The sequence below is a fragment of the Seriola lalandi genome, unplaced genomic scaffold (genome assembly GCF_002814215.2).
Source record: "Seriola lalandi dorsalis isolate HSWRI2012SDOR001 ecotype SW California unplaced genomic scaffold, Sedor1 jcf7180002054326, whole genome shotgun sequence".
NCBI lineage: Eukaryota > Metazoa > Chordata > Actinopteri > Carangiformes > Carangidae > Seriola > Seriola lalandi.
Window position 1 is genome coordinate 429927 of NW_019524879.1, and position 19467 is coordinate 449393.

General features: G+C 41.4%; 1 protein-coding gene across 2 annotated transcripts in view; it reads right to left on the reverse strand.

The window, feature by feature from the left end:
- Positions 1–90: 90 nt before the first annotated feature.
- The window catches only part of grm1a (glutamate receptor, metabotropic 1a), a 32802-nt gene continuing 13425 nt past the window's right edge, over positions 91–19467 (reverse strand). For both annotated transcript variants that reach the window (XM_023407073.2, XM_087174189.1), the window contains 6 exons: positions 11866–12101; positions 10180–10426; positions 9389–9557; positions 7777–7903; positions 4331–5264; positions 91–2713 (listed from right to left, as the gene is read on the reverse strand). In XM_023407073.2, the coding sequence (XP_023262841.1) occupies positions 1897–2713; positions 4331–5264; positions 7777–7903; positions 9389–9557; positions 10180–10426; positions 11866–12101 (2530 nt within the window). In that variant the 3' untranslated portion in view covers positions 91–1896. The remainder of the gene's footprint in view (positions 2714–4330; positions 5265–7776; positions 7904–9388; positions 9558–10179; positions 10427–11865; positions 12102–19467) is intronic.

Consider the following 19467-nt stretch of genomic DNA (forward strand, 5'->3'; position numbering starts at 1 on the left):
CCCCCCCAAAAAAAAATAATAAAATAAAATAAAACTACAAAAAACAAACAAAATAACAACAAAACATTCAAACTCCAAAACTTCTTCATATTAAATGTCATGACCATCAACCAATCAAACAAAGAGACTGGGATTTATTTACCTCAGATAAAAGAAACAAGAATCCAACATGTGGGGAAAAGTGATTCATTAAAAACTTATTAATTTTGCTACAGTTGCCTTGAAAACTTCTCAAGAACCCCAAATGGTCTCCTATTGCAGGCAGTAATCAGTCTTCTTAATATAAATAGTTTTTTATTTTACAGCATTGTTCAGCTTGCCCAAAACATAAAGGCCTATTTTCATTCTAGATTTGACAGTGTTAAACAGGTGGCACCCTCGTATATATTTTACATTGGTTAAAATCAGTTAACAGCTTACACTATAATAGACTAAAAACATTTGGAAATACAATACAATTGCACTATGCACTGTATAGTCTTGTACTCTGAAATTATTTGCATTCTTATAAATAAAGAACTAAGAAACTTAACCTCAAGTAAACTACTTAAGTTTATAATGCAAGATTGAAGCAAAATTGAAACATGTATAATGTCATTACAAGAAGCAACTAATCATTGGTTACTTTTACAACTGAATATTTTCAAGAGGATACAGTCGACTCAAGTTAGCTTAAAAGTTACCCAAAAACCAAACACACTGCTCCTTGACAAGTATCTCAGGACAGTTTCAAAATGTATAAACTCTTCTTTTTTTTCAAGTTGACATTCTAAATATAGAAACATTTATCAGTATTACAAACATACCACCTGTGTGAAAAACAAGAGATGGCTTAACAGTATTACAAACTTTGAGAACTTGTACAAGTACTGTGTTTTCCATTACAATGACACAGCAAACTCACTTTTATCACATCCCATGCTCATAAAACTTGTTCTCAGGGTTATGATTGAGTGTAAACTGAATAAACAACATCGCCATCATCTACAATCACGCTAACCTGTATCAGCTACATCGTAAGAATTGAAAGCAGGGATGTAGGTTGATAACATTTTGGATTGGCACATTATATCCATATCACATATCGTACAGCGCGAGTCTTCAGTGGAATCTCAGTCCAGCAATAATATTTTTGTGATGCTGAGCACACCTTGCAACACATACAGTTAAAGTAATATTCAACCAAGTTACTGCACTTGTCTTGTTAATCTAGCTCTTTGTAATATTTAAATTGCAGCGAGGTCTGATGAGAGAAAGCTGAGGTGAAATTAATACATGAAAAAAAGGGCGGACAGCAAATTGTTGTTTTGTTTGTTTTGTTTGTTGTGATGCAGCTGCGACCGCTACACACAGGAACAGACCTGCACATGTGCAGCAGAGAGAAGCAGAGCTTATCTAAGGACTGCAGTTTGGTCTCTGGTTGTGTCTTACAATGTTCACATAACTGGGCTTTTCTTTACATTTTTTTTCTTGTAGACCATTTCATTGCAGTGCCACTATGAAAAGTGCAGCTACATCCTTTATTATGATTCTCAGTGTTGCTTAATTCATCAGAATTTGGCACGAGAGCTGATTAGATTTGGCACTGTTCTCAGTTTTTACATTTTACAGAAAGGCTTTGTGCACTGACAGCCTTTCAGAAATGTAAGCACTCATGGATGATTCCAGGTGTTTCTTTACTTATAGTTTGAATTAACCTCTTACTGATAAAAAGCAGAGTAATAAATACAAGCAAGCGAATGACAGAGCAAAAGATAAATGTTTTTGAAAGGTAAATAATGTTGTATGTATCTGTATAGGTTTGCATGTGTGTGTCCATGTACCTGTATATGGAAATGCATGTCTGTGTGATGTATAATTGTGCCGACAGCCACTGTGTCAGCGCCTGTTTTGCTCTCACAGTGTTGAGGAGCTGTGTGCGAAGTCTCGGAGCATGTTTGAGGTGTAGACTGAGCTCGGAGGGCTACCGAGCATCGACTCGATGACGGGGGAGCCGCTGACAGACTCCCCCGAACACACAGAGTCTCTGAAGGGGGAGGGAGGAGATAGCGCTAGGGAATCCTCCAGAGTTGGCTTGTTCTGAGTTAAACCCTCTCCTTCCCCGTCTTCCCCCTCCCCCTCCTCCTTGGCATGGTAAATGTAGCTGTGTAAGAGGTCCAGTTCCTCGTCCTCAGGCCCCTCCGCTTCAAACTCCCCCACTTGTGGGGCCAGAGGGAGCTGAGAAGGTGTCAAGCTCAAAGGCTCGTTGGCAGGGACTGCCTCCCTGGCGGTGTGGTCATTCAGTGCAGGGACATGGGAGCTGTGTGTGTCCACCACAGCCCCCTGCAAGCGCTCTGTAGTGCGGCCCGTCAAATGAGAGGGCAAATAAGAAGCCGGCTTATCTAAATTGGACTCCAGCCCTTGCATCTGTCCAGAGCAAGACGGAGTCCAGAGGGGGCGCTGCACGTCGCCCTCGTCGTCCTCCTCCACCAGGTTGTACAGAGGCTTAGCGCCAGGTGGTTCTTGGGGGAGATGCGGGTCTGTGCCAAGGTCGCGGGTGGAGGGCTCACAACTGTGGGGGTCGGGGGTGTTAGTTAGGGGCCTGATGACCGCCATCTGATTCAAGCCGGCTTCCTGTTTCCTCACATGCACAGACAGTCTGTGCCACACATTCCCCCCCCTCGGAGGGTGTCTTGCACCTGATTCAGACCATGACACAGACTTGCCATTAGAACTATGAACGAGATAAAGACCCAAGTTACTATCACAGGAAACCAGGAGGTGGAGACAGAAAAACAACATCAACACAGCAGCAACAGAACACAAAAGAGCAGCAGCATTTCAACATTTCTGATGCATGTTAAAATACTTCTTAACCACATGACATTAACAGCTTTGCTAAGGTGTTCACTCGTGAGCTCTCAGGAGCATTACATTTATCAACTGTGGCACTTCACAAACAAAGTGATTCATAATGTGCTGCAGACAGCATTATGATCTTCAAATTGCTTCAGACATTTAGCTCACAGGATTAGGAGCCATCCAGCTCATTTCCTCATGTCTGACTATTTGCTTATATGGTTAAAATGGGACGCATGCATTCGTAATAAGTGTTTCTGCAGGTGTCTGAACTGGTCTGAACACGACAGAGTTTAGCGCAGAATGAGTTAGGACTGGCTCTAATGTGATTAGTTAGGGAAGTGGGGAGGGGAGGGTCGTCCATGCTGAGAAAAGTTAAATGTGAGGTTAATTCAGGATAAACCAAAAGCAGTAGGGTGGCAAATCTCTCTCTTGGAGGGCTGCAGTGTCAAAATACTTCTTTTTTCTTGCCATTGCCAGCAAAGGAGTGACAGGAGGCAAATCATACATTTAATTCACCAGATACTTCAACCAGCCTGGAAGTCTTTGTTAAACGGAAAACATCCCTTTCCTTTATTTCACTCATCAAAATCAAGCATAACTAAATGCAATGGCTAAATACATTAAACAGGTTTCCACCTCTTTGTTGTGCTGCATAGCATGAAAATGTGCAGAAAATTTCAGCTTATAAACTTTTGGGCAAGCTGAGTTCTATCCTCTACGATCAGTTTATGATTATGTGGCTGGTGAGTGTCTAAATTTCTCCACTGGTTGTACATAACTATAAAATATCTGTGTCCCAGGTGACAGTGCAGCTCTCCAGGAAAGGAGTTGAATGACCTCCCGTGCCAAAACATTTGCCAGCCTCGACACTCTGCGGACAGTGTGCTGCTCAGTTTAAAAGGTTCAAGGGTTAGAAGACTAGAAAGGCTGCATAGCAAGGGTGAGAGACAACACGTAAACATATTGGGATCACTCTCATACTCTGCCCCGCTCCTTACTTTAGACACCTGTCCACGTGTCACTGCTGTGGATCTCAAAAAAGTTATATGCAAGTCTTAAATCTAGTTGAAATGTGTGAAAACTATACTTTAATAATCAATGACACGTTAGCACGGCCCACTAGCTTTAAATGAATGACAGCAGAACGTCCTGCCTTGACTTTTCTTCTAAATTTAGCTTAATTGCATTGATAATATATTATTCTCAGGGGGAGGGGGATGTGCCGTATAAAGAGCTGTATCTAAATCAATGTATCAATTTAGTTTTACATAGACCGGGGTAGTGGGAAGTAAAAATTAGACTATTAACATTATGCATAAACATTCAAATATTCTTGTGATATCAAAAAATAAGCGACTGCAAGTTACTTGCAAATATTTGATAGATCATCTTTGGAAAGCTCACTGCACCATTTGAGTGTTTAGGCATCTCATCTTTTTGATACCGCAGGAAACAACAATCAAGATAAACAACATAAAAGGTCACTCACTTTGCATTGCCGGATCCCTGCTTCTTCCGTCGGAACATGTTGAGGAAGCTGTTGCTTCCGCATTGAGCAGACTTGCCATCTCCAACGTGCATTCGCACCACATCAGAGGTGGTGAAGGCGCTTCGGACGTTCCTCTCTGGTTTGGCAATGATAATGTACATCTTGGGGGTGAACATGCACCCCAGTGCTACTGTGACACTCAGGCTGACAGAGAAGGATGTGGTGATGATCTTGTAGTTGGAGCCAAAATAGATGGGCACAAAGGCCAACCAGATGATGCAGGTAGTGTACATTGTAAAGGCGATGTATTTAGCCTCATTAAAATTAGCAGGGACGTTCCGCGTCTTGAAGGCATAGTAGGTGCAGCTCATGATAAGTAGGCCGTTATAGCCCAGTGGCGCCACCATGCCTACGTTGCTGGTGTTACAGATGAGGTAGACCTCACGTATGCTTGGGTACGACTTGATGGGCTCAGGAGGCTCCAGAATGATGAGCGTGATCTCCAGAGTTAGCTGCACACTGATCAGCATGAAGGCGATGATCACCTGGGCCCAGGCGCTCATGAAACGGGGCTTCCTGGTGCAGATCTTCTTCTTGCTGCCAGCCAGAATGCGGGCAATGCGGTTAGTTTTGGTCACCAGGGCAGAGTAGCACATGGCAGATGAAAGGCCCACCAGGAGCCGCTGCAAGTAGCAGGATGCCACGGAGGGACGGGCAATTAATGTAAATGGACATATGTAGCCCAGGAAGATTCCCGCCAAGATGATATAACAGAGTTCCCTACTGGAGGACTTAACCACAGGTGTATCACGGTATTGGATGAACACAAAGGTGACAAAGGAGGTGATTAGGATGCCAACGCACGAGAAAGCCACGGCGACTATGGATTCCACATCCGCCCAGTCGAGATACTTCAGAGGCAGGGGCTGACAGCCTGGAAAGAGAAGATGAGATGTCAGGTAAATTTTTTGTTGGTGTTGTAGCACATTTTTGTGAATGAAAGGTACATTAGAACAGAGAGAAGAACCAATGAGCAGACAGGAGGGAGGTGGAGGAAAAGGAGATCAGCACAGATTTGGAGACACGAGGGAAGTCAGGTGTGTAGCAGGGACCATAGTCTTCCAAGATGGCCTAAAATGGCCTAAAATGTGTCATCACACACATCCCAAAGCTCCAATTCTGTCAGATTTCTCTCTCGTTTTCATATTGCGCCAAATGTGTAAGTGTAGCCACGTGATTATGTGTGTCAACTCTGTCATGATGCACTAGTTGCATACTCGTCATCCAAACATGCAGAGGAAGTTTGTAGAGCTTAATGGGAGAAAACTGACATCCTTAGACTTCCCCAGCTTAACACTCCATAAATTACATGCTGCTGCTAATAGCATTACAGTCATTGCTATCACGGGCGAGGCTATGCTCGCAGAAACCCACTCCTGGGTCTGCATACTAACTCGCAATATGTCAAATCATGAGAAATCTGACATTCTAAAATGCTTGTCGCCTCAGGAAGCTTCAACACAAAATGTGAAAGGTACAAATGTGAATATCGAGGTGTAAACTGATTGTTACACTGAAGTATTATTTAGAGGCACTCCTGCAAAAGCACACTGAGGCACACTTTCGGGGAAAGTGTCTGAAGCACACTGCAGCAAACTGTTGCCTGTTTTCTTTTGACCACCCACCCAGCTTAGCTCACGGAGGCATCGGTGTCACTGTGTGCAAGCGGACAGGGGTGGTAAAGATGGAACGCACTTATCTGTAGCCATTCTTACACAATCCTCAAATCCCTTATTCCTCCGAAAACCTCTATTCTGTCATGTATAAGCTCTGAGAAGACCTTTGAATAATTCAGAAACAAAGCTCACTGTTTTGTTGTACATTTTCTCTTGGCAAATTTATATTTGACTTTAAGCAGCATAATGAAATGATGGTAAACAAGACTACCATAGTAGACCTAGTGTATGGCTGGACCTCATCAGACGCTATTTGCATTCTGCCCAGTGTCAGCTGGTTTCAGCCCTTTATCTGTTTGCTCCTCTCCTACTCTCTGTGCTATATGCAGCATTTTAATACAGCTGAATTCCCAATAAAGCTGTTCTCATTTACATGTTTTTCTCTCTGTTGTAAGACGACTGAGCAAGAACTAGTGACTGAAACATGGCCTGTTAAGACTAGATGGGAACCAGCAGTCACTTCCAAGCCAATTCCAAGCTGCTGCTCTGCTGCTGCTAAAATCCCGATTTTACAGCCGCGATGTTGTCTGACAAAATCACCAAACACATACATTAAAGACATCAGCTCCACTGTGATTTCAGCTATATTTACTTGTAAAATTATAACTCAGAGAGAAACCTAGAAGCTAATTCACGTCAGCTGCTGTGTGGTCAGCATAGAGAGGTGTGCCTACGGAGGGAAAGTCTGACCTCATGCTCGCGGTGCAAAACTGGTGACTCTCTTCTGCAGAATAGTAGCTAAATCTTGTCCAAAAAGTCGCTAGGTACTTATTCGTAAAAGTTGTGAAAGCGGTCTGAAAAGTCGAGAAATCTAGCGACAAAGGCGCTAAGTTGGCAGCACTGCTTGTTTGTGCTAAATCATTTTGAAAGAGCAATATGACCAGCAGGGAAGCCCTAAAACTCGGCCGGCCAGCCAATGGTGTAACGTCATCACTCAGTCCCACGGCATTTGGCTGACCAACGGTGTAACTTGAATACTCAGTCAGTCACTCAGTCAGTGAGCGACTGACCTGTTTATAAGGCTGGCCCCGCTGTAGCAGTCCAGCCAAAAATAAAAGTGTTTAAAAAATCTGCCCTAAATGAGCATGTGAGTGAACATATGGGCAGTACAGCCTCCCTCTATGAATAGGATACCAACTCTCTCTGTTAGTATTCTCCAGACGGGGACACGTAATGAGAATGAAGGGAGAATTTCTTCCTCGACAGACTGCTGAAATGTATCCCCAAGCCTCTCATGGCAGTAATAGGATTTCACACCTGGGAACTGAGTGCTCCTCTCAATTCTATAAATCGCTGTCAAAACAACCACTGGGTCACAACAAGGCAAAGAGCGGGGAGGAGGGAAGTGAGCAGTGTCACTTTTTGGAAAGTAGTGTGGAGGTTGAGAAAGCTAACAGAGCAGGGTCATAGGAACTGGATGATGAAAAGCATCAGCAAAAGGAGGTGTCAGGGTGTGAAGTATGAGGAGGGTGATGGACGAGGACAATTTTTGAAAGCACAAAATAGTCAAAATGAAAGTGTTTGCGCTGTTTTCAGTGAAACTGATGTTACAAGATGTAAATGTGCTGATAAGAGATTGTGCACAGGGTGGGTTAGCAAGCCGCAAATACATGAAAAGTAAATTAATGAATCTGGGTTGATTAAGGGATAAAAATAAAGAAGATGGATGAATATTGTACATGAAAGCATAATTGGTTTTCCCTCTCCTACCTGCCAGTTCATCATCGGGCCACCATCCCAGCTCACATGCTTTGCAGGTAAACTCATCCTGGACGTACTCATTGTCCTTGCATGTGGTGCAGATCCAACAGCAGCTCACCTCGCCCTTTCGAATCACCTGCACACAGAGAGGCCATACATCAACAACGAGGGGTCACGGTAATCTTAGTCACCAGTCACAACACTGATCAAACCATCACAAGAAGCACATCACACCCAAAGCAACCTAAATAAGTCATCAGCATCAAGGGGATATCAAAGACGAGGATATGTTGGTGTAGTTTTCTTTTCTTGAGCCCCAGACACACTTTTTATAAAATAAGGCCAGTTGCATTTACATTCTGCTCCCAGGGCAGCTGTTACTAGCACTGTGATATGTAAAGCAGGGTGATAAGTGGGGCAGGAAACAAAGCAGATAGAGGGGGAAGCATGAGCAGCCAGGAGAGAGGATGCACCCTCCCTCAGGGCGACTTAGTGTATAGCTAGACTGAAAACAATCAGCCCCAGATGAAGCAAACCAGGGCATTTCTACAAACTGGGCTCAATACCAGCTCTTATTATTTACTGTCCCGAGCTGGTCTTCTCCTCAGCTAGGTGGGATGAATAGCACAGGAATTCATTTTTTACACCTTGTGTGAATAATACAGAATGATTTGACTTGAAAGTACTTCTTTCTCAATCGTGTTTACTGAAACTGATATTGTGAATTCTTTTCTCCTTCATGGAGAATTTTTGTATAATAACTAATTGATGAAGCAGGGATCCAAAATGTAGGACATCCCAGAGTAACATCCTTAAAGTTTACTGCCAGCTGAGAATGCGTTGGATGACTACCAAAGAGAACAAATGCAACGTGTCAAGATTTATTGCTGGAACTGCAAATAAAATCCAAGCGGTGACATAGTTACCAGTAAAGACAATTATTTAAGAGCACAGGGGAAATACCATCTATCGTAACTGATTGAAATCTGCTTATTTTTAGCCACACCAGCGGCAGAAATCCATGGATGGCAATGTTGGCAGGTCAGTTCATCCACCACTTTGATGCAAACTGAAATATCCCAACAACCACTGGATGGATTGTCATGAAATTGAGACATTCATAGTCCCCAAGGACTGAATCCTAATGACTTTGGTGATCAGCAGGTAGCTGATATGTAATATTTGAGCAATCTCCACGAGACTGTCTGGTTAAATAAAGTTTAAATAAATGTTAGCATGCTAACAATAGCATTTAGCTCAGAGCACTGCAGAGTTAAGTACAGCCTCACACCGCCATTAGTTCATCTGTAGACTCTAAGTCAACTTGGAAAGGACATTTTTCAACAAGAATTGACAAAGTACTTGACTAGTGAAACTTGTTGTTTGTGTGTACCTGGCTAATCTCATCTACTTGTTACAATAAGAATTAGCTAGCAGAATAGAATCAGTGCTAAATTAGCTCTCCTGGTATTTACTTATACACCCTCCAGAGTCACAAAGCAAATTCTCCACTGTTAATGACTATTGATTTTTCAGACTTCAGGTTTTTCTGACTAAATTAACTTTGGCAGAGTTAATTTAACAACAAAGAATTTGCTCTAAGGGGGATTTGGATTCCTACCTTTATCTGTCCTTTGGAGCAGGGCTCACTGCAGACTGAGCGGACCATGTCGCTGCTGTTCATCCACAGCTTGTTGTCATCAATGTTCAAGATGCCTTCATGCCAGGAGCCCACATTTAGATAGTCATAGCGACCATCACCCACATTCTGCAAATTCATGATGTCATACCTGGATGGACAGAGGCAGAGAGTCGGAGGAAATTAGTTTATTAAGTGAGTAAGGAAGAAAATAAGACAAAATGTGGGACAAAGTAGAAAGATGTAGTGTTACTACACAGAGGAGTGAGGAAGACGGAGATACAGAGGGAGGGGAGAAAGTGAGAGTGACAGGTAATTTAATGATAACGATTCCACAGCTTAGCAAACCTTTTTTTTTATCCAAAGTCACTTAAATGGCTTACAACCCTGTTAGTGTGACATAGAGAGCTCATGCCAGTGCACATTGTGGCCTCATTTTCATATTGAAGCAGGATGTGCTCTACCTGACCTCTAGCTGACGGAGGAATGACAAGGCTGTGTTTTCTGACTGTCAAATGCTGTCTGTTGGACTGAAGAGAGATGAAAGCGGCTGCCACAGCGGACAATCCACTGAATCTGTTCCAGTCCAAACTAATTACATCCTTTCGTGCTCAAGATTGGTGCACAAGTGTGTGCATGTGCACGTGTGCTAATGAGTAGGAGAGTGTGAGAAGACAGAAATTCACAGATTTTAACCAAGTTGATGATCTGAACTCTCTATTTCCATCATCCTGCATTTTTATACATTCTTATCACCCTCCTCATCCTCTTACCTTCCTGGGGTGTCTCCGTTTTCATCAAAATAAATCTCCTCCCCTGAGACTCCTCTGAAGGATGTCTTTAAGAGGTAGTCCAGAAGCTTGCTGCCATCGATGGGGTCCATGGCCTCACAGAGCCCCGTCTGCCCTGGACACAACTCCTTGTGCATATCATGGAGGCCATGAGCCATGGCATAGATGGCATTGATGACAAAGCCCATCTTACTATCTTGAATATAGTTTTCATGCAGACTTTCATTTCCTGTTAGAGAGGAAAAGAAGAGAGCGTCAAACAGTTAATCCGTGTCAAGGACAGTTCAACTGTGGGATTAAAGGCAAGATAAATATTGTGCTGCAAAAAAATCTGGTGTTTTTCACAATGCATGACGAAATTTGAACCAGACATGGGGAATATATTGCAAAACAGAACCATCTTTTGCAGCAAAATATATTAGCATACAAGGAAATCACAACAAGTCCACAGCTCAGTAAGAAACAGATGTGGAGAACAACTGCTGTCTGGGAAAATCCCAAGACTCTGGATGCCAAGTTGTACTTCACCATTATCAGCCATCTAAAGGCACTGTCCCACAGTCTAACCCCAGTGATTTGGAGGATTTTTAAATAAAAGTAGAAGTTGTGCTTTTTTTTTTGGATCCCAGCATGATACTTTTTCCAGAGTTTAAGAATGGATTTAAATTTCTCTTTTCCCATAGACAGTGCATTTAAAATATAGATTTTTTTGTCTATGACATCAACATGCATATACAGTGGAAAAGAAAGGGTGTGATCAATTTAAATAGACACCAGCATCGTTTCAGGTGTTCCAGCTGTTTGGGTGAACAGTGTGTGCTTAGTGAGCCATTCCTTTGTGCAGTGTAGTGTAAGGCCATTTTCTTTTTATTCTTCATTCAGTATAAACAATCGCAGTGCTCCACATCAGAGTTTGACTGATACAACCCCTTACTCCAGCTGAGAGCCTTAGACTGCCAGGATGAACACATCTCCCCATTTGACTAAATCATATTTAAGACATTACAGAGATGTTTGTTTTTAGTAAAGCATCAGTCAAACTCTTCCTGTCTTGGAGGAGTCAAATGCTTGCAGAGTGCAGGTGCAGTTCTGATAAAAAAAAAAAAAATTATTACCAGGGTAATGGCTAGAAAAATGCACTTACCACCTTGAAGGTCTTTGGAATAAAAGAGGTATGTACAAATGTGATACAAAGACAGCAGAAAAGCAGCTATGACTGCAGTGCTCTGAGATCGTAACAGTCATCACAAACCACTAATTGATTTGAATCATCATTTGATTAAAAGCAAGCTGAGCAATTCATTTTAATATTATTTTGATTGCAGTGTTCATTTGCTTACTTTTTTAAATTGGATTTGGTGCGTAATTTTGAATTGTGATTTAAATGCTGTTAACAAGTCAAGAACTCAATTTACCGTGATCACCTGTTTGAGAGCAAAGGGAGAAAATGTTCAGGGAGGAAAACAGAAAAAAAATACAGTTTTTGTTATTATTCGGTTTTGCACTCAGATTTAACCCTCTACTCTCACTGACAGCTGAATGAATGAATAGAGGATGATGCCTGAGAGCACGACATGAGAAAAAAAAACTGTTTGCCTATTCATGTGTCACAAAAATTGCCTCTTATTTACAAACAACAAAAATATGAATTTCTCTGTTGTCACCCACCGGAACAGACTTTCTTGTAGTTCTTGTTCTCCTGTGGATGACCCAGCAGGCGGCACTGGAAACGGTACTGCCAGAACTCGGGGAACCAGGGGTTCCTAGTGTTGGTGTCCAGACGCAGCTTCAGGTAGTAGTCATCAAAGGACTTGACCACCTCTGATTGCAGCTTCATAGTGATTCCTCCCTCTGCTTCTTGCTCATAACCCTCCACAACCTCGTAACGGTCTGCCCATCCATCACTGCAGGAGCGAGAGAGAAGAGGGAGAAGCTATAATGTGAAGATTGCACGGGAAAGGGTAAAATATTATAAAAAAGATTTGAATGTGAATAAAACATTGTCATAATTTAGAGCGAGAGGAGCTGCCACACAGTGATGATACTGTGTACTTATAACTGTCATGAGTCTTTTATATTGTAGATTATAATTTACCTTTAACTACTGATTCAGGTTGACAAGGCCATAAAATTATTCTCTGGAGCATTCACTCTTAAGTAATTTCGTTTCACATAATGTAAACAAAACTGGTTCCACTAATGTAGCTTTATTTTCCTTATTTCATTCATGCCATTTCTTAAATGGACAGAACAGAATTTTTTTTTAATACATGTACAAGCAACTCTTGTCCAAATCATCAGACTGAACTGACTACACTCAACCATCACTGTCCGCAACTGGATAAGCAGCTTTTAGCAGTGGAGCTCCCATCAAAGGTGACTAAAAGCATGGCTGTCAACTCAACCCTTAGTTCCTTGTTAAAAGCTTACCAAAACAACAAAATATCCATAGAACTGATCGCAATGACTTAAATAGCACATAGTTTCTTGCTGAGCTATTAGCCCTACGCACAGTGTTTAGAGAGGCCTCGTTTTGCACTGAACTGAGTGTAACAGCTTGTACCAGCAACCAACTGTAACAGTAAACTTTAAGAACTGGTTGAACGTTGTGGCTGTATAAACAGTGATGCGTTCACAATCAACGTACTGAAGTGCATTTCAATGCTGATATAATTGCTTAGAATAAAGTGAACAAACTACATTGTCAATGACTATTTGAAATTAACCAAATGATTCGAATTAGCAAAGTCATTTGTAATTTCCATCTTTAAAGGGGAAGCTGAATTATAGAGGACGTACAGGATGAAAAAAGAACCGTGCTAAAGCCGTTTAGAGTTAAAAAGAAGGAAACATAAACAGTAATAACAAAGACTAGATGGCAAAACTGAATTCGAGCAGCTGAGGGCTGAATCTCATCGTTTGTATTTTCAGAGACTAATGGACAAGCTCCCATCAAACAGCAGCAAAACATGATGACAGAACCACATCAGAGCACAACCCCAAACTCAAGGTCACGTGTTGTTTTTATGTGAATAAAGAGATTCAACAACAGGAGCGTAGACTATAGCCGCCCCTCCTCTACGATGTTAAATTAGCATGGTAGCATTGTTTGGAGGTTTATCTCAAGTCCACTGCAGAGATCCTCAATTTAAGAGGATGGAAATCTCAGCAATAGGGCCTCAACTGTAATTGTAGGCTTCACACGATCCCTTCAGCTTGCTTGCTTGTTTGTTTGCTTGTGTAACCTTCTGTGTGAGAATTTCTGCCCTACCAAGCTCATTTGGACATGCAGCTGCCCAGTGGGCTCCAAGAGAAACGGAAAACACCAGTGATGGGGACACTGAAAAACAAATTAACAGATAAAAAAGCACCGACCTAAGCTCTGCTCTTTCTCTATAAAGCTGAGCCGGTGAGGGTTTCCGGCTGTATTTTACTCTCTGTGTCTCTTTAACTTAAATGTGGGCTGCGGGCTACTGACTTGAAATACCTGTGCTATTGACAGCTACACACCAATTAGGTATGACTCACCATGGAACCAATTACCTTGCACACTTGGGATGTTCTGGGTGATGGATAAGGACATGTGTGTGTTTGTGTGTGAGGGTGTGCAAGTCAATGTCTCTGACCTTTATGTCCACAATTACTGTCAGTCAAAGAAAGGGAGACATTCAACCAAATTTGTGAGAATGTAAGGAGGATACTATAAACCCAGTGTGATACAGGTAGTATAGGCGTACTCAAGCTAAAAGCCTTATAGATTCCTACATATACTGGGCAGCAGGAGACAGACGGTATGGAAATTTCCTGAAAAAGATCCAATGTCATCTTGAAGTTTCTCCAGCTGACTCTGACGCCCGGCTCTATGATTCTGTGGTCTCTGAACCAGTATAATCACATGTCTAAAGGTCAGTAAACTACCTTCTGAGGTGTATATGGTGATAACGTTGTTTCATATTCTTCTTACAGTCCAAAAAACCCATGAAAATATCACAACCAACAACGCATTCCTCCTTCCCTAAACACTTTCGACCATATCCGTGGCACTCAGCTCTAAACAAGTGTCTTTAAAAGCAGGTTACAAATGAATACTTAAACACCTGTGCACTGCAGTTCTAAACAAACGTTACTCAAACAGATGTAAATAGTCAATTTGTTGGGGACTATTTTCAGCTGTGGATGAATACACATTTGGTGTGGTGGTTTACAGGACCAGGAAGATGTACGAGGGATTGACTCAAAATAAGCTACAGTGCCCATATTCATCATCAACATGTCAGCCAGTGCGACGGCTGCATCATCGGTGTGTTTTTAATAGTTTTTGGACAACAAAGAAGCTCTGTAGCACAGAGTAATAAACTGTATCAGGCTTTGGCTACACAGACAATAAATGTCAGTATGATTGTTAGTTTTGGCCTTTTTGTATGATACATAATAAAAAATATACAGTATATTATCACCAGCCTTATACTTTAAATGAAAAGAAAAATAACTCCAGTATTGAGTTTTTTCAGGTTATGTACTTATTTATATACCATTGGCTAAAGTTTTGTTCATGCCTGGGAAACATAATGTGATCAATGGGCATATTTGTAGGGCTTACATTTAAGCACTGGAATACAGTAAATGTGTAAAGTCAACAGGGGTTTTTAGTCTACTTGAAGTTGAAAAAAAATATGATGACGAATGTTTTTTAAATGACTGGTAATTGTAGGCAACAAATACTGTTAAAGACAGGAAAAGTGGTAATGGTGAGAGGACAAAATTCCACATATATGGTTCCACACACGTCTTATTCCTTGTGCAGGGATATCTGCCTGTTCTGTCTGTAAAGATGTGGTCTGTATTTTTGCTGTATATTTATGAAGCACAACTCAGCTGAGTCGTCCTTTTCAATCTCCTAATTGAGTTTAGGGTCAGAAACACGTGAATTGCATCGGCCCTGGTCACATTTTGTTCATTCACTCCAAGTGAATACTGTCTCTGTCCCTTCCTCTCTCTTTCAGTGTATACAGTACAGACAGACACACAAAGACACACACACCAACTTATAGGTTTGTGTGTGTTCCAAGTATTTATTGTAAAGTCACCTTACCTGACAGGGTAACTGCATTTAATGTGGTCTATTCAATAAAATTCAGTGTTTAACATATTTATTCTACCAGAAAAGTGGAACACAGATTGGTTTGTAGATAAAGAGAGGGAGAGAAGGGGAGAGGGGGGGGAGGAAGTGCTGTTCAACACTCTATATGAATAATGCAGGAGGATTGAAGACATGCTGGACTGTTTCTCACAGTGGAGTTTGTGATGAAGTAAAGTGACATTCTCTCTCCTCGCTCCGCTCTCTCAGGATCGTGCTGTCTGGCAGAACACCAAACAGCTCATCAAAACTCTCGGGCCACCAGAGGGACGCCTAATGGGACAAAATCTGATTTAATGTCACCTCAATGTTCCGCGGCTTCAAGCTGCGTATTGGAAGGCCCATTATTACATAACCTGAGTCAGATATACTGGAGGAACACCTGCTTAAGCAGATTAAGGAGTCAGTGCTGTTCAAGTATGTTATTAGTTTTGCAGTTGTTGCACTGAAGATGGACAAGGCAGTGGGTGTGAATATAAAGCAGCATATAGCTGAGATGATTACAGATGAAAATGAAAGGAAAACATTAATTTTAGCTCTTAACTTATAAAGGCTGAGATTTGTGATATAAGACAACATACTGAAGTCCAGTTACTTTTGGAAAAGGTTGGATAAGCCAACAAAAACATGAGTTTGGAAAAAGTGAGGTCATGGTTTAAAGAATATTGCTCACTCTTGGTGACCGTCTAACCTCAGTGTCCGGTGTCCAGGTCAGTTGAGACACATTAGTAAGTACAGTGAGTACTTAAGTAATAAGTGGCTGAATATTGACCAAGCTTTTTATAAATCCCAAATCTGCAAAGCGACGATTAGAAAGGTGTTCAATAAATATTTAGTATAAGAACAAATCGAGTTAAGGAAACATCAGTAAAATGCCTCTGAGAATAACTAGGTCGAGTTTTCTGACCTGACCTCCAGAGATAGACTGTTCCATAACCTGGGATCCAGACCCAGGATCAGACCATTTCCTCCCAAAACAAACAGCACTCTTACAATCCATGCTCTTACATCAGAGCCCTTTGGGACTCGCCAATGTATCTGCAATACATGACAATTTAACCATTTGCAATCTGCATGTCATCTGTTTGCATCAATCACTGTTGTGAAACAGGACTAAGGACAGAAAAACACAACCAGGAGCATTTGCTCTGGTGAACTAAGAAGCCTAGTGGACCTACTTTATATGGGATCAGATCAAAGTAATTAAAAGGATTTTGAATTCAGTCTAAATTTGACATTAGGCCAGTGTAGCAAAGTCAGCACCAGGGTAAAATGGGAACACTGCAGAGTTGTGATTGCCTCTTATGCTCATCCACAGATGGAGTCACAATTTGATTTAGGATACATCGAAACCAAACAAGTAAAACCCAGAAGACTGAGGCTAATTTTGACTGTATAAACTGAATTTCATTTCCCTTTTACCCTCAACATTCTAAGTGCATTTTATGAACCATTTACGTCAGTGCTTATCTCTGCAAGTAAAGTCAGCAGCCTGCTCTCCCTTTGAAGCCATATGCTAAATAATAGGATGTGTGTATGTCAATGATTTACTGAGACTTGATGATGTGTGGCATTGTTTAGAGGAGCGCAGCATGCCATCAGCTGGATAATTTATAAAGTAGTATACAACAGCGAGTAGACTGAGAGCTCCCCTGACTCCCCCGGATGATCTAGTTCCAGTTTGATAGCACATTTGTATATTTATGAAGCCATGAATTAATTGGCAGGGCAGAAATTTAATCACATGCGCTGTTTCCCCTGGAGGATGAATGGGAAGAGTTACTTTAAAAAGAGGAAGGGGAGGATAGGGGAGTCAAGAGTTTCCTAATTGCTCTATTCAAGTGTTAAAATAAAAGTTCAGGTAGTTAATGGAAAAACTTTTAATCTGTCTGTCATTCACAAACCTTCAGCATATCGACTGGTCTAATGAGAAGAATTACATTCTTTTTAAAAGTAAAATAATGTATCAAGTCTTTGATCTTAACGTAAAACACACACATACACACACACACACACACACACACACACAAATACACACACGCACGCACATACACATCTATTGTAACTTCTTTTCACGCTCTCTTTTTGTTCATGGTCCACCGATATCTTGTTCAGTGGTGGAAGAAGTATTATGATTATAACCTATTATAAGGAATATGTACCTAAGTTACATGTACCACAGTTATATTAATATAATACAGAATAGCCCATTCCAGAGTTATATTATTATTACTAGTGCATAAATGTGTAAGCAGCATTTTAATGTTGTAGCTGGTCGAGATGGAACATTTTCTTTGCCTCTTTACTTCATTAGTGGGCTTGTGTGCACATGCATGGGTCCTAAGTATGGCCTTCGGTGAAATGTGTTAAAAGAAGTGAGAGGAAATAATCTCATGTTTCAAAGTTGCTGCCTACATGATGCAAATTTGGTGAAATGGGTCCAAGGAATATATTTAGGCTTGGTCTCTCTCTGTCTCTGTCTCTGTAGATACTAGATACTGTATATTCCATAATTTCTATTTTGTAATTTTCACTCTTCATATGCCCCTGCAACTGCAGAAGAGCTGCAGCTCCATCCCCACTCTCTGCCTTTATCTCTCTCTCTCTCTCTCTCGCTCTCTCGCTCTCTCTCTCTCTCCGTATTCTCCCATTATCCTCCATTTCTCTCATTTCTGTGTGGAGTTAAAACAGGAGTGGTGGTGGTGGCTTGTTAGCTACATGGCAGCAGCAGCAGCAGGACTCTCTTGAGGTGACACAGAGGGCCCTGGGTGAGCCGGGGAGCCTTTAAAAGCCCATCCAGGCTGCTTTTACTTATTCATCATGCCCCAGTTTGAGTTGGGAGATCAGTCTCCTCTACACTGACAGGGAACACTGCTGGGAGAAAATCCTTTTTGCTTCTTACTACCAAGGGATGTCAGTTCACTACTAAACCCCATAACAAAGTCTGTGCATTGAATATCAGCTGTGGCAGTGAGTGATGGATGACAAGATCTTATTATTAGTAGGTCAGTTTAATGTAAAACCATCAAGTGCTAGTCCTACATTTGTTGCATGTTGGGTGCATGTCTGGCATTTTGGGTGCTCATTATTACAATGATTACAACTGATGTCAAACTTCTATTGTAGATTTCCATTAATGGCAAATACGTCTGTATTAATTGTTATTTATTCTATCAAATGTCCGACGGACCGAGGTCTTTGTCAGGCAAGCTTCCATGTGAACAAAAAGCAGGCTTTATATATGGACTAAAAAAGAAACTTCACCTTTCCATCTGGGGGAAATCATGATATAAAATAATGGTCATTACTCCAAAACAATTTACTATAAACATTAAAGAACCAAATAATATCCTGCATCTTTACATTTTTGCAGTCCTGTCTTCCTCATTGTTTATGAGAAGAAACCGATCTAGGTTTTGGTACCAGGGACAGACAGACCAGGTTTGTGGGTCTAGTTATATTTGTTTGACAAAGACCCTGGAGGTCAAAACTATGCATCATTACATTTTTGGGAGCTTTCAAAATTCAGTGTGTGTGGACTGCCTCTCCCTTTCCTTTGTATTCTCTGTGGCCAACAGGGGTTTGGGTGTGCACACGATCCTCCTCCTTTGGTTTAAATTATGCAAAACGTTACATTACAGTTTCTCAGACCACAGGATGATGTCGTTTTGTCAAACCAACTGTCCTAAACCTAAGCTTGTTTCATTTACAGTGATATAAAACAGCAAAAATAGCAACAAAGTCTCACATTTTAGAGACTCAAACCAGAGAATGTTTAAAAATGACTAAAAAGATATTTGGTTATTTACTGTAAATCATTGCTAATGATTCTTCTTACAACCAATCACTTTAGCACTGCAGCACACTGCTGTGGCAGATCATGACCGATTTGTGGTGCGCCTCCATTCACTATTCTCTTTGTGTATACATGTTATATCCATACACTTTGGTCCAATGTTAGCTGTCTGTACAAGAAAACATTTCAGCTTCTGTGAATCATGATGTGACAACTATGTCCACATGCAAAGCCACCGTGCTATTTTTGATCACTCCAATGTCATTCACCCATCCCCTCGCACAAGGGAACACAAGGCATCAATTGGAAACAGAGAGATGTCCTTGACAATGTGTGG